This window comes from Puma concolor, chromosome E4 (assembly GCF_028749965.1).
Source record: "Puma concolor isolate L17-30 chromosome E4, mPumCon1.1.hap2, whole genome shotgun sequence".
Taxonomy (NCBI): domain Eukaryota; kingdom Metazoa; phylum Chordata; class Mammalia; order Carnivora; family Felidae; genus Puma; species Puma concolor.
Window position 1 is genome coordinate 4,045,563 of NC_141683.1, and position 15,118 is coordinate 4,060,680.

Below are 15,118 nucleotides of genomic sequence, written 5' to 3' on the forward strand. Positions count from 1 at the left end.
GCAGGGCTTCCCCACGAGGCTAACCCTCTGGTGCTCCTGCAGATAGCCAGCCCTGGACGTCTGATGAGACAGTGGTGGCTGGTGGCACCGTCGTGCTCAAGTGCCAAGTGAAGGATCATGAGGACTCATCCCTGCAGTGGTCTAACCCGGCCCAGCAGACTCTCTACTTTGGGGAGAAGAGAGGTAGTGTCCCAAGTTTCCTGTCTCCGGGGAAGGCGGGGGGGGGGGGGGGAGGGGGGAGGGGTACTGTGGGCTGGGGCAGGTGCACCTGCGGTCCAGAGGCTGAGCACCAGGAAAGCACACTGGGCTCTTCAACTGACTCCAGAGAAATCTCGGCGTCACAGCTCTGACCTGAGCCGTGCATGGTCCTACAGGGTCTCGGCATGCCTACACCCCAGAGGAGCCCTAAGATTTAGCTGGTGTCAGAGTTGCCCTCACGGACTTGATGAGGAAGCCCACAAGATCCAAGTCTGCTGTTCTGAGCGTCCCTGAGGCCGCTGTCCCCGGCGGCTCAGCAAAGTGGCTGGGACATAAAGGCGGCTCAGTCTCTGGAGCCGTGTCCCCTGCCCTCGACCACACTAGACCCCTTCTCCCCAAGACGCTAGCCTGGGACTGGGAGGTGAGCATGACAGGTGCCAGTGAAAGCCCCGCCCCCCTTTCTGCCAATTTCCCCAGCCCTCCGTGACAATCGGATCCAGCTGGTCAGATCTACTCCGCACGAGCTCAGCATCAGCATCAGCAACGTGGCGCTGGCGGACGAGGGCGAGTACACCTGTTCCATCTTCACCATGCCCGTGAGGACCGCCAAGTCCCTCGTCACCGTGCTCGGTGAGGCTCCCCACCCCAGGGGCTCCGCAGCTCGCTGCCTGGCAAACCCAGCTCCTAGGTGAGCCCCTGAGGCAGCCAGGGGCCAGGCCAGGTCTCCAAGCATCGGGGAGAAGTTCAGTCCGTGCTTCCTTTGCCACGGAAGGAAATGCAAAGCGCTCTGGGTTCTATCTAGCCCTTTCTCCTCTACTTACTGTTTGCTCTGGGGGAAACCCCTTACCCTCTCTGAGCCTGAATCTCCTAACCTACGACAGGCAGATGCTAACATCCATTCCACGTGCCTCCCAAGACCGGAGGAGGGAAACGGGGGAAGTGCTTGCTGCGCGTGATTATAATGTCCAAGTAACCGCAGCTGCTTACGTGCTCTTCTCCGGGTCCTATGTTTCTATCTCCTTCTCTCCCCCCTGGAGCTTCCCACCAGCTCTTTAGCCACCCAGCCGCGCGGTGGAGTGTCAGGTCACGCATCTCACCTTCCCTACTGGTCCTTAGGGAGGAGGCCAGAGACAAACATGATTTCTCTAGTCTTCTACCCACTCGAAACCAAAGCAGGACCCAGGTATCCTGACCCTCAGAGAGGCCATCTCTGCAGGGAGAGCTGAGGTCACCTGAGGGTGCCTCTCCTTCCTATCTTGGCCATCCCCCACCCCTCCCGCTCCATGGCAGGAATCCCACAGAAGCCCATAATCTCTGGCTATAAGTCATCATTACGGGAAAAAGAAACAACCACCCTAAACTGTCAGTCTTCTGGAAGCAAGCCTGCAGCCCAGCTGACCTGGAGGAAAGGTGACCAAGAGCTCCACGGTAAGACCCCCCTGCTTTGGGGTTCAGGAGGAGGTGGCCGGGCGGGAAAGGAACAGAGGCGTGCGTGTCTCCGTGTCTGTGTGTGTGCACATCCGCAGGAGGAGAAGGACAGATATTCCGTGCACACTCGTGTGTGTGTATGTGTGTGTTAGGGCTACGTTCTCCCTGTGTGTACATAACCATTTCACAACTCTCTAAGTGTGTCTAAGTTGAGACTCACCATCTGTACGTCTCCCGTGGGGCCCGCACTGTATCTGTGCGTCAGGGCTCACTCTGCGCCCGTGTGTGCGCGTGTGCGTGTCTGTTCTGCACTCCAGGGGAACCAACCCGCGTCCAGGAGGATCCCAACGGAAAAACCTTCACCGTGAGCAGCTCAGTGACCTTCCAGGTTTCCCGGGACGATGACGGGGCAGACATCGTATGCTCTGTGAACCACGAATCTCTAAAGGGGGCTGACAGATCCGCCTCTCAGCGCATCGAGGTTCTATGTATGTTGTGGGCTTGTGGGTGGAGCGGGGTCAGGTATGAGCTGGGGGTGGGGAAAGGAAAGCGAGGTGGGCACAGGTAAGTGAGGAGATGACAGCACGAGGTGACAGCACGAGGCCAAGGGCGGGCAAGCTGTCCCGTAAAGGGCCCAAGAGCAAACATGTTAGGCTCTGGGGGCCGCGTGGTCTTAACTAATCCACTCTGCCGTTGCTGCAGGAAAACAGCCGTAAATGGTATGTAAACAAAGTAGCGTGGGTGTGTTCCAATAAAACTTTATTTACAAAAACACGGAGCTGGCAGGATTTGGCCCGAAGGGCAAGTTTACCAAGCCCCGATCTAGGCCAGGCTTATGCAGCCAGATTGTAAACTGTGGTGTACGTGTGACAAGTCAGGAGTCAGAAGATGCAGGTTCCAGTCTGCCCTCCACCACTTCCAGGTCATGGGGGTTGAGGAAATAGCTTTACCCCATTGAGCTTGACTCCATTTGTAACATGAGAAAATGAACATGGCGGTCACTGAGGCCCCTTCTTAGACCAACATACTGTGATTTCCCAGACTTTCCTGGCGGTCCTTCCCGTCTGCCCCAGCTGTGGTGTTCTTGGGATTCACAGTCACTACCCTGAACCTTTGCAAGGGTCCCCATCTCTCTGTGGAATCTGCCTTGAGTACGGACAGGGCACATCCACCCTCACCTCAGGAGATTTGGAACTTTTCCGAGTGGGAGGAACTAAGACGAAAGGAAGTACAAAAGCAGAAGATAGAGAATTACTCTTGTCCTAACTTATCTAGAGGCGGGCCATTTTCCTAAAATAATTCCAGTGCTTCATCTTTTTTATGGAAGATCCAGGACCGACATCGGTGCTCTTCAAACTAATTGCTAGACCCATTGCTGAAGCCCATTGCTGAACGTGAGGCAGGTTTGGGGTGACGTCACTTCCGCTGGGCAGACACGCAAGCTGGAGGCAGCTGGCCCGGATCCCAGCTGTGGTGCCACCAGTGACTAGCTGTGTGTCTTTCACCAAAGCTCGCCACCTCTCAGTGGCTTTTCCCCTTACTTCACGGAATTAATGTGAGGATCGAGGGGAAAATATATGAAAGAACTTTGTAAACTTCTATGTCGCTGTAAGGTCCCTCTCTGCTCATTAGTTATGAGCGTGGGGACCCCTGGCCTTGGGGTCGTTTCCCCCAGGCCCTGGTCCCTGTCCAGGGCTCCGAGGGACCTCCCCTGTCTGAACCCCAAAGACTTCTCTATTAGGTAGCAGGCCATCTGGCACTGACTCCCTCTAGGCCCAACTGCGATCAGCAGTCAGTCAACAAATGCTATACCCCAGGCACTGTGCTAGACTTTTCTGTGGTTTTGGGACCCTGGAACCCCCATTCTCTCATCTGGCCTGATTCTTTTTGTCCTGTTTGATCTGATGGAAACACGTCCATTAACTGGGTGTTAAGATTGGCTCTGTCCTCAGGGGAAGCTTGGCCTCTTTATCTGTTGTTCTAAACCGGCATCTGGTTGCATTGTTCTGTGAGGCCATCTGGACCTAGCATGCTAGCAGCCCGATGGTGCCAGTGGCAGATGCCATTATTCCGTCACAGAGCCCATCTATATCGTGTCAGTGCCTTTTTGCAGCCAAAATATGACCCCTGTCTCTTGTTGTTGCAAAGCTCTTCCTTCACTTTTGGGCTGACCACTAAAAATGATGCTCTGTGTGCAAGTGTCACTCCCGGCTTAAACTCCCGTGCAGAGCAGAGAGGATTGAGCGATTGTGAGCTCAATAAATGACCAAGTTCAAGTTCACTGGTTCTGTCAGAAATGTGGATTACGTCCCATTTATGTGCTGGGCACAGGTGCACCCGTGAACCCTCCTCAGCTCCCTGTTAGGATGCCCCTTCGGGTCCCACCAAGCACAGACCTTCAGAAATCCTACCTCTACGAGTTTGCAGTGCGAGTCTCACGCACGTTCAGTAGCGACAGTGGACTTGGCTTGCAAAAGGCAAAGGGCGGAGGCCCCGTCCCTGGTCCCGTAGGCTCCTGAGGGGTAAAGGCTGTAATACACGGCTTGGTGACGGTGAGGTGGCGGCCCTCTCCTGGACGCTGGGACAGTTTTGCCCTGACATCACTTCCTTCTCCACAGACACACCAACGGCGAAGATTAGGCCAGACCCTCCGCATCCCCGTGAGGGCCAGAAGCTGTTGCTTCACTGTGAGGGTCGCGGAAATCCCGTGTAAGAAGATCCACTTTCTTCCTGCCCCTGCCACACCTCTGTACCTCAGACTGTGATCTGCCCTTAGAGTGTCCCCATCTCCCTCCTCCCGTTGCTCCCCTGTCCAGCACCATCCATCCTCTGACTGTTTCTCTTACAAAGCAGCAGAAAAGGTCACCCCCTGGCTGTCCCTGAGGTCCCCAGGGGCACCAAGCCACAGTCAGACACAAGTTAGAAAATCTCCTTCATCCTCCAATCGAACCCTCCCTCCGAGCAGCTCGTGTCTGTGGCTCCTGTAACTCCTTGAGCCTTCGTCAAACTGTTCTTGACTTCCTTTGCCCAGTTATTGTTTTTGTTCCCCTTCTGTCCCCCTGGCCTGCTCTCCCCCTAACATGTGTGATTTCTCTGCCTCCACAGCCCCCAGCAGTACCTGTGGGAGAAGGAAGGCAGTGTGCCCCCGCTAAAGATGACCCAGGAGAGTGCCCTGATCTTCCCCTTCCTCAACAAGAGCGACAGCGGTACCTACGGCTGCACGGCCACCAGCAACATGGGCAGCTACAAGGCCTACTACACACTCAACGTGAACGGTGAGCCCTGCTCCGTCCACCCCGCACTCTGCCTCTCCATCTCCTGAGAGCACCCCTCACCATGCACGGGGCCAAGTGAGTGGACAGGAGCCCGCCATGGGAGGGCCTGGGCCTCGGTCTCTGGGTCCACTCTGGAATGTGTAATACAGGACAGTCAACACGATAGCGGGCTCTGGTCTGTCTCTGGTTAGCACTGGTGGCCCACATGATGTCGTCATTGCACCCCTGCGCTCCCCCTCCCCGCACCCCTACACCCACTCTGGCAGAGGCCCCAGAGTCTCTCCAGGGCAGCTGTGGGGGTTTCCCTGTCCAGTGGGCTGCCTCTCCCGTGACCAGTATGGGAGGCGTGCCGCTGCACTCCTTCCGGCAGACCTTGGCCACAGCAGAGTGGGTCGAGGCAGAACACAGAGATCCGCTTGTACTCGGCTGAGGCACAGGGCATTTCCTCTGACGCCCTGTCTTCCAGAGACGCTAGTGACGCTTCTTCTCTGAAGTTCTCCCCGAAGGTGTGACCACAAAACCCAGCTTCAGGAGGAGTGACAGGCTAGCACAGAGGTCCCTTTACTGGAGAGTTGGCAGAAGTCTGGAAGATCCCAATGGCAGTGGGGTCCCGCCAGAAAACCTCACAAGCCTTTCCTGAGAATAGGGGAGATCCGCTGTCGGGGGAACAGCAGGGACTCCCTTATTGGAAATGCCCGTTAAATCAGCGAGGTGATGGCAGTTGACGCTCCCATAGATAAGAGACCTGAGACCTTGGGACGAGGATGTTTGTGTAGATGGGGTGATTCTGGCTCCACGGGCAGACCTCAGCATGTGGGAGCTGCCTCCGCACGACAGAGCTCTTGTAGGATGACAGCAGCAAGGCTGAGGTCCAGTGTTGGCCCCCAGAGCTCCCGCAGCCAACTCTGATGGCACTGGCAGTGAGAGAAAGTTCTGGCGCCCCTGTGGTTGGTCTCCTGCTGGTCCCACCCCCACCAGTGGTCCCTCCGACATGCCTGCTTCGGTGCTGACACCTGGTGGTAGGAGGGGGTCCTGCATTTTCCTCCAGGAGGATCCTAAGCAGTCCTGATGCCACCAGCCTGGAAGGAAGAAATGGAGTTCTACCTAGAGACGGGGATCTGTAACTGATGGCCGTGGGAAGCTGTGTTTATCTAAGAGATCTCCACTTCCATAGCCCCTGGAACAATGATCCAGGATTATTATTATTATTATTTTTAATGTGGACCGTATCACCTACTGCTTGGGAGAAAGACAGGGGTAACCTCCCTCCTTTTCTTCCGCCTTAACACCCTCACACCCACCCCATCATGTCATGGAGCCCCAAGGCCCATCCTCTCCCTCCCTCCCAAGCAGAGCAGAAAAAAAACACCAAAAAACCAGAGCGTAAATGTTTTCTTTTCAAATTAGGCGTAGACAGGCAAGGAACCAAAAAGCTGCCCAGTCCAGCCTGAGGAGACATGGTAGGAAAGACAAAATACATAAGGAGTCAGTGAGGCCTCAAGACTCAAGCAGAGTCTGTGGGAAAACAGTGGCTTTCCCATGGGTGGAGGACTTATATCTACGGCTAATGCAATTTTGGACACATCCAGCCTATGCCCTGGGCCTGGGCACCGTCTCCTCAGATATTTGGGACTTGGACTAAGCTGGTGCTGTCCTTGGCATGCCTGTGGCCCAGGCTGTGCTCTGAGGATCTGTCCTCTGTAAATGCTGCAGTGGAGGGCGGTTTCTCTAATCTGATGGCGGAGACATGGGCCACCGTGGGAGGAAAGCACTGGGGGCCATCCATGAAGGAAGGTCTCTTTGCCTTTCCCATAAACCTCTGGATGCTGGGATGTGAGGCTGGAGTCCCAGACCTCCCAGATGAGACATGCTGGAGGACTGGGATGTAGCTGGAACCCCAAACTTCTCCGCAAAGAGGGAGCACTGGTCATTACACAGCATCGCCTTCTGTAAGGTGCTGCCAGAGTTCCCAATTCTTGGCTTTGTCCACCAGACAGACCTCCTCGATCTGGTCTCAGGGCAATAGGTGAACAGACTGGGAAGCCCCCCGACAGAAGCCAGGTCTGGACATCAAGCAGGCAGGAGGGGAAGAGGGCATGATGACAGGGAAGGAATACTCTGATACCTGCTGAAAGTCGAAGCAAGAGAGAGAACAAGAAATGATGGAAATGTTAAAGCTACTTGGACCAAAGCTTCAGTGCCACGGACACAATTTAAAGGGTTGAGTGTGAGCAGATTTATCAGCTTATTCGTGAAGACGTAATTTGTTTTATAATTACTGCGTTCCAGACAAGGGTACAAAATAAGGCTTATCCCCTCTGCCGTGTGACGCGCTCCATTCTCCTGATGTCGGCCCGTGTCCTGTGCTGTGTACGATACCCATGGCCGGAGATGCTCTAAGACAAGGGCTCTTCCCAGGTCTGACTGTGTGCGTCCCCTCCCTGCAGACCCCAGCCCAGTGCCCTCGTCGTCCAGCACCTACCACGCCATCATTGGTGGGATCGTGGCTTTCATCGTCTTCCTGCTTCTCATCCTGCTTATCTTCCTGGGCCACTACTTGATCCGGCACAAAGGTCAGAGGCAGCAGGGGGCTGGGGGGCAGGTGGGGAGGCAGCAGGGGGCTGGGGGCAGGCCTTTGGAGACTCAGTGGCCCCTTGGAGTGTGAGAGGAAGAAAGGAGGCAGCCAGCCCTGCGATGACTGAGCGCCACCAACCCCGCAGTAGAGCCCGATCCCTCGGTGATCTTCCCACTCAGCCAGCTGCTGCTCCCACGCCGCTCTGCCTCCAGGGTCTCCTGCTTGAAGGCAGAGACCAGCCCGAACTGCCTCTCTGTCCCATCCTGTGCTGCACTTTCTTGCCTTCTCGTCTACCTGTCCTCTGATTCTGGGGCCCCTTGTCCCCACACCATCTCTTCCCGCCTCCCCTTATCTGTGCCCACAGACCCTCCTCTCAGGCGCTCCCCTCTGCAACTGCTTTAGCCAGCAGCCCAGTGCTTGGGCGGACCCGGATCTCGGCTGCCTGCTGAAGGGCTGAGCTGCAGTTTCCCTGTCCCCATCTAGGGTGTGTGTGTGCACACGTGTCCTCACAGGTACACACATACACATGCACACATACACATACAGGTACACGTTCCACATGCAGGTGCACACACACACACACACACACACAGGTACCCACACACACATGCACACAGGATGTGTACACATACATGCTTATGCACACATGTGCAGACACACACAGGCACACATACACATACAGGTACACGTTCCACAAGCAGGTGCACACACACACACACACAGGTACACACACACACATGCACACAGGATGTGCACACATACATGATTATGCACACATGTGCAGACACACACACATGCACACATACACATACAGATACACGTTCCACATTCAGGTGCACACACACACATATACACACAGGTACACACATACACATGCACACAGGATGTGCACACATACATGATTATGCACACATGCAGACACACACATACAGGTACACGTTCCACATGCAGGTGCACACATACATGCACACAGGATGTACACACATACATGCTTATGCACACATGTGCATACACACACATGCACACATACACACAGGTACACATTCCACACGCAGGTGCACACACATGCACACACACAGGCACGCACGTGTACATACATGCGTACTCATATACACAGGTGCATGCACGCTTGAGCACACATGTGCAGACATGCATGCACATGCATACACACATACACACGTGCACACATATACTCGCGTGCACACACATGCATACAGGCACACACACACGCACCTATACACACACATACTCTCATGCACACACACGCATGTGTACATGCGTACACGAACATGCACTAACACGCACGCTTTTTTGCCTGTATTATAAATGAGATTCTAATTAAGGTTAGCATTCATTAATTCGTGGGGGCGTGGTCAGGTGATGGATGTTGACAGCAAGATGCAAACTGGGTCGGGCGGGGAAGAAGGCTCTAGGAGCAGGTGCGGTGGGTGGGCGAGGCCGGGGCAGGGGGCTTCAGAGGTGTGGAAACTGCCTCTCCCCAGGAACCTACCTGACACACGAGGCCAAAGGCTCGGATGACGCCCCAGATGCAGACACAGCCATCATCCACGCAGAAGGCGGGCAGTCGGGCGGGGATGACAAGAAGGAGTATTTCATCTAGAGGCGCCCAGCCACCTCCTACGCCCCCAGGGGCCCCGCGGGGACTGCCGGGGCCATCGCCAACCTGGACTTGTACAGAGCGACCCCAGGGCCGCCCCTCCCGCTTGCTCCCCGGCCCCCCCACCCCCCTGTACAGAATGTCTGCTTCGGGTGCGGTTTTGTACTCGGTTTGGAATGGGGAGGGAGGAGGGCGGGGGGGAGGGAGGGTTGCCCTCAGCCCTTTCCGTGGCTTCTCTGCGTTTGGGTTATTATTATTTTTATAAGAATCCCAAATCAAATCCGTCTCCAGGCTGGAGGGGCAGGGGCCCCGGGGTGAGGAAAGCTAAAGGCCCTGGAGTGTTAGGAGGAGGGCGAAGGCGGAGGGGTAAGGACAGGGCTCTGAGCCGGGCTGGTGGGGGGGCGGGTGCCCTCTCCAGCCCCGCGTCCTCCACCTGGCTTTCTCCGGGGAGGGGATGGGGAGGTGGTGGGCGGAAGCCGCAGGGGGCCCTCCCTCTGCTGGCCAGCCGCGCACACCTCGAGCTGGGGACAGGGAACCAGGCGCCGCCCCGTCGCCTCCCCCCTCCTCCACCACGGCGGGAGAGGGGCGAGCTGGGGGGGGGGGGGGGGCCCGAGGAGGCGTGACCTGCAGGTGGCAGGCAGCCAGGCAGGGACCCCGGGCCTCGCCCCGGGGCGGATGCAGGCCCCCGCGAGGAGGCGTGGGTCCTGGCAGAGGACCTCGCAGAGGCAGAGGAAGGATGGCAGAGATGGCGTGGGCCCCTGGGCCCCCTCCACGGCCGGGGAAGCCGGGCCCCTCGGGGGCGGCGCAGAGGAAGGCTGTCCCCTCCCGGCTCCGGCAGCTGTGGGAGGGGCGCCGCCCCGGGGCCCCTCGCGCTGACCCGAGCCCCGAGCCCTGACTGTCGCTCGGCAACCACTCCTCCATGGCATCGCTCGGCAACCACTCCTCCCCGGCTTGTGCCGCCTGCACCCCTTCCTGTCCCCTCAGCAGCCAGGCAGACATAACAACAAAAATACTAAAAGGAGCTTCACTGCACTGAGCTGTTTCCTGCCCAGACGAGGGGAGTGATGTGAACTCTGCGGGGGTGTGGTTGTCGTGTCTGTGCTTGTGTCTGTGTGTGTGCACGTGTGTGTGTGTGTGTGTGTGTGTGTGTGCGTGCGCGCGCGTGTGAAAGAGAGACAGAGAGAGGGCCCCGGGGCAGGCGGGCGGGTGGGAGGCGGCAGGACGCGCGAAGGAAGGGCTTCGGGGGCAGGGGAGCCCTGGTCGGGCTGCGTCCCTCGCCTGGGCTGCCGCTGCATCCCCGCACGTCCCAGGCCACCCTCGGTGCCCGCCCGTCGCGGAGAGAACAGTCCCAGAATGTGTTTTGCTCGGCTGTCCATCTCGTCTCTCCCTCAGACACGGAGCATCCAAACCCTGCCTCGATTTCCCTTCTCAGAGCCATGGAGTCAGTGCCACAGCCTTTGCTATGCACGCCTCAGGCCTGTCCCCGGCACTGACCCTGGAATGGCCACGGTCACTTCACTCCCCGCCCCGTGGGTAGTCGCTACCCTGCTCAGCGGGCGCTGGGGCTGAAGCCCGTCTCCTTCCCATCTCCACCCCTGCCTTTGATTTTCTGTCTTCCTCTGTTGCCTGGAGATGAGGTTGCGCACCCTCCCTGTCCTGCTGGGGGCGCCCTGCCTCAGAGCCAGAGCCCCTTGGCCCCGCTCCCTGCTCCAGCACGTCCTCCCTGAGGCCTGCCCACACCCCCCTCAGTTCAGGTAATGCCCTCGCGAATCTTCCAGCCGCTGGTCAGGGCCCTCGGGCACCACAGGCACCCCCACCTGAGCCGGGGCGCCCCCGACCTCACAGCAGCAAGGCGGCCCAGGGCCCCAGGCCCGTGGGCTCCCTGTCTCCCAGCACCCGCTTTTGGGAAAATGACCTTTCCTCTTTGAGCTGAACCACTCTGTCCATATTACACAGAAGCCATATTTGTACGGGGGGGCGGGGGGAGGGGGCGTCGTGCTGTGTGTGTCTGTCTGTGGGGTGGGGGGACGGGAGCAGGGAGGGGATCGTGTATCTTTATAATCTTTCTAACTCTCCTGTGCTGATCTCAGAGGGGCCACCCTCAATATATCTGGATTATCCGTGTCGTCCGGCTGCCTCCTTCTTCCTGCCCTTGCCCCCGTGGGGATGTGTGCGTGTAAGGGCTTCTGCCGGTGTCCCCTGCACCTGCCGGGCCGCTCGCCCGAGGGCATCTGTGATGGAAACAACAGAACTCTCCAAGGGAGAGAAGGGTGTTCGCCCCCCCTTGGGCTGGGTCCGTGCCTTCCAGAGTGTGCGGGGTGGGGCCCTGGACTGCTCCCCGCTGCCCTCTGCCCGGCGGTGCTGGAGGAGATGGAATCAGAGGCACCGTCAACCCCACTGCAGGAGAGACCCCCCCCCCAGCCCCCGCCAGAGCCACTGTCCAACCCGCTCACGTTGAACCTGAACTGAGCTGGCACCCTGGGGGGAATGGGGACCATCTGTGTGAGGGACCCCCCCCGTGTGTCTTTGCTTCCCCCCTCTGGCCGCACGCACCCCAATATAGATGAGAAAGAGCCACCTGGTGAAACTGAGTGAAAACATCCCATGCTTTCTTGGAATGAAATAGTGTCACCTAACGGGCCCCTATCTCATCCTTCTGACTCCGATGCTCCGTGACTCCCCCCTCCCAACGTCCGGGCCCTCTCCCCACCCAAGAGAGAGTAAAATGCAGGGGTGGGGAACGAAACAGCAGAGACCGTGAGAAGCGGCGGAGGGGAAGGGGCAGCGGAAGAACAGAGGCGTTGGCTCAGGGGGACGCGTCCGTAGAGCGAATGCTTTCCCTCTACCAGCCCGAGAGCCATCGAAGCCCCCAGCCCTGTGAGAAACTTCACATTTGGTAGGACGCCAGCCCAGTGTAGCAGCTCCAGAGGCGTGACGGCCCCCGACAGAAGTATGAACAGAGATTACCCCATAGGCAGCATTTTTAAAATCTGCTGTCCCATCCTCCCCCAGGGGCTGCTCTGACTCATCACACTGTGTGTGGTGCTTGCATGGAGAATGCATTCACCGCGCCCACAGGTGGCCAGACAGACACCCAGTCACTCCCCGAAGCAGCTTCATTGTGCAGCCTGGGCAACTGCCCCCCAGCCCTTCCCCTAGTCACACCGGACCGGCCAGACGCCTGCCTGACACCCAGCACTCAGATCCGTGCGCGGGGCACACAGCACGCAGCCAACCACACAGACAGGTGCACGGGCCCCTCAGGCTGCGAGCGCCCCCAGGATCCAACCCCAGGCCCCACTGACACGCCCCCCCACACACACACACACAAACATGTCGCCCTGGATCCAGTTCAAGGGGATGGAGCAGCAGCGAGAGTCATCGACTGTCCTTTCCCTCCACTTTCCCAGCACGTCTCTTATCTCTGTCTTGCGCGTAACCCCTGGCCCTCTCTTCCTTCCTTGTGCCTCAAGGATCCGTCCTGGCTGGAAAGCCCCCTGGCTTCTCAGCCTCCCTTTCCACCTGTGGGAAAATACCCACTATCTGGTCGCCACCTTTTTCCTTTCCCGAGTGCAGGACCCACTGGCGGAATCCAACCTCAAAACAGGAAGCCCTGGGCTGGTGCCCCCCGCGGGCCTGAGGCCGAGACAGGCAATGGGCGTGGGGCAAAGGCTTCCTGACTTTCCCGCTCCCCCCCGCCGCCTGGCCCATGGCCCTGCCCAGAACTGATGGCCTTCATTAGTCCCTGGCACTTATCTTGGAGCCACAGTCACCGACAGGACGTCCCCGGCCCTTGCCTCTGCCTGCTCTGAGCTCAGCGGCACCATGGGGAACTGTCTGCAGCACCGGGTGAGTGTGGGGCCAGGCCCGCGGCCCCCCACCTCTTGGCCCATCGTCTTTCTGTCTGCCCCTCGGTGGTCTTCATACGCCTTTCCTTCTCTCCTCGTCTCTCACCCTCCCTCTTCTTCCTTTTGCTCCTTCCCACTCTGGTCTCCTGGGGCCCCCCCACCATCATCGTCCTCACTTCCAGCCGGGTCCCGGCCGCCCCGGCCCTGACGTCGTCCAACTCTTACGGTGCTCTCCGGTCCCCTCCCCTGCCCCTCCCTCCCAGGCTCCGGGGCTCCCTGTGCCGGCCTCTCCCACTGTCCCCCCTGCTTCCACTCCACCTGTCCCCCTCTCCCTGCCCTCATTCCCCCGGACTCTTCAGTGGGGTAAGCCGATGATCTGATTGTCCCCTTTGGGGATGCCCTCCAGGTGGCGGATGAGGACGCTACAAAGTTCACCTTGGGAGAAGATATTTGGGAAGAGTTTAATGACTCCTACGACATGAACTACAACTACAGCATTGTGGAAGCCGCCGCCCCCTGCCGCTCCTGCCCCCTGCTCGATGACTCCTCTCTGCCCTTCTTCGTCCTCGCCAGCGTCCTGGGCATCCTTGCGGGGGGAGCAGTGCTCTTTGCGCTTCTCAGGCCTCTCTTCCACTGGCGGGTCTGCCCTGAGCGGCCGGTCCTCGTACAGCTGGCCGTGGGCAGCACCCTCTTCAGTGTCGTGGTGCCCATCCTGGCCCCGGGGCTCAACGGGGTGCAGAGCACAGCCCTGTGCCGCCTGGCACACCTGCTCTGGTACGGCTCAGCCTTTGCCCAGGCTCTGCTGATTGGGTGCCACGCCTGCCTGGGCCCCAAACTGGATGTGGGCCACGTCGCGGGCATCACCCTGTGGCTCACTGTGGGACTCTGGGGAGCGGCTCTTCTCCTGGGGCTTCCCGTCACGCTGGCCAGTGACACCTCCCGTGGACTCTGCTCCCTGAGCTTCAACAACAGCCCCAGGTTTCTGCCGCTTTTGCACGTGGTGGCCAGCTTTACCGCCTTCACCTTGTTGCCACTGGGCTTGATAGGTACCAAGGCGCTGACGAAAGCGTGGGGCAGGTGGCCAGGTCCCTGCGTTAGTGTCCTGTGGGTCTGGTTTGTTTTCTGGTGGCCTCACGGGGTGGCTCTGGGCTTGGACTTTCTTGTGAGGTCCAAGTCCTTGGTACTGTCGACGTGTCTGGCCCAGCAGGCTCTGGACCTGCTCCTGCACCTGGCAGAGGCCCTGGCGATACTCCACGGTGTGGCCACGCCCCTGCTCCTGGCCCTGTTCTACCACCAGACCACCCGCACGCCCCTGCCCTCCCTGCCTCTCTCGGTAAGACGGCCTTCTCATCTGGACCCCCCGGGAGGCAAGTCCCAGCTCCCTTCGCACCTGTCAACCTGAATTAAAGTCCACGCTACTTTTACCGAGCTGCTGGTTTCTCGTTTTATCCGGGGACGCAGAGGAGAGGAAGGAGAATGGAAAGGGAGAGGGAGAGAGGGAGGGATTTCACACCGGACTTCCCGGCCAGCGTCTGTTTCTCTAGCTGACCTGGGGAGAAAGTGTGCAAACACCCTCAGGGCGCACAGATGTTCTCTCTAGAGGCTACTGCTATCTCAAAGGCAAGGAGAAGAGGCACCAGAGAATGAGGGGAACCGCTACCCCTGAGAAAACTCAAAGAGATGGCTTAGCAGATGAGGAAGGAAGAGAAAGTGTTGCGGAAGAGCAGGGATAGAGACCATAGGCCCCAGAGAGAGGAAAACGGAGAAGAGTGAAAGCGAGCCAAGAACGTGACTCCCCACCCTGGCTGCCTCGTCCCGCCTTCCTCTCCGCCTTCTCTCCGACACCCGTTGGCTTTGCTTAGAGATCAGGGTGGTGGGCAAGGAGGAGAGAAGCATCCTGGGGGACCCCACTTAGTCCGGGAACGTTCATTCGAGAGAATTCCCAAAGCCACTTCCCAGGAATCATCTCTCTGAAGTTTGTTTCTCGGCAGGCCCCTAATCCCCGTGCGTGTGCGTGCGTGCGTGCGTGTGTGCTCACGTGGGTGTACATCTGTCTCTATCTGTAGGGACCCATCCATGCTGGGTGCAGGCATGAGATACCACTCGTCCGCGTGCAGCTCGCCTGCCCATCAGTGTCCGCACCACACACACCTGTGTGCCAGCTCTGACCTCTCTC

General features: G+C 58.6%; 2 protein-coding genes across 3 annotated transcripts in view; both read left to right on the forward strand.

Moving 5' to 3' along the window:
* The window catches only part of CADM3 (cell adhesion molecule 3), a 29,961-nt gene extending 19,835 nt beyond the window's left edge, over positions 1–10,126 (forward strand). For both annotated transcript variants that reach the window (XM_086693867.1, XM_086693868.1), the window contains 8 exons: positions 43–183; positions 676–828; positions 1,489–1,626; positions 1,944–2,114; positions 4,245–4,335; positions 4,732–4,901; positions 7,349–7,474; positions 8,979–10,126. In XM_086693867.1, the coding sequence (XP_086549993.1) occupies positions 43–183; positions 676–828; positions 1,489–1,626; positions 1,944–2,114; positions 4,245–4,335; positions 4,732–4,901; positions 7,349–7,474; positions 8,979–9,097 (1,109 nt within the window). In that variant the 3' untranslated portion in view covers positions 9,098–10,126. The remainder of the gene's footprint in view (positions 1–42; positions 184–675; positions 829–1,488; positions 1,627–1,943; positions 2,115–4,244; positions 4,336–4,731; positions 4,902–7,348; positions 7,475–8,978) is intronic.
* Positions 10,127–11,086: 960 nt separating this feature from the next.
* On the forward strand, positions 11,087–14,370 carry ACKR1 (atypical chemokine receptor 1 (Duffy blood group)). The gene is made up of 2 exons (XM_025915260.2): positions 11,087–12,943; positions 13,349–14,370. The coding sequence occupies exons 1-2, from the start codon at positions 12,920–12,922 to the stop codon at positions 14,342–14,344; spliced, it is 1,020 nt and encodes a 339-aa protein (XP_025771045.1). The 5' UTR covers positions 11,087–12,919; the 3' UTR covers positions 14,345–14,370.
* The last annotated feature ends 748 nt before the right edge of the window (positions 14,371–15,118 follow it).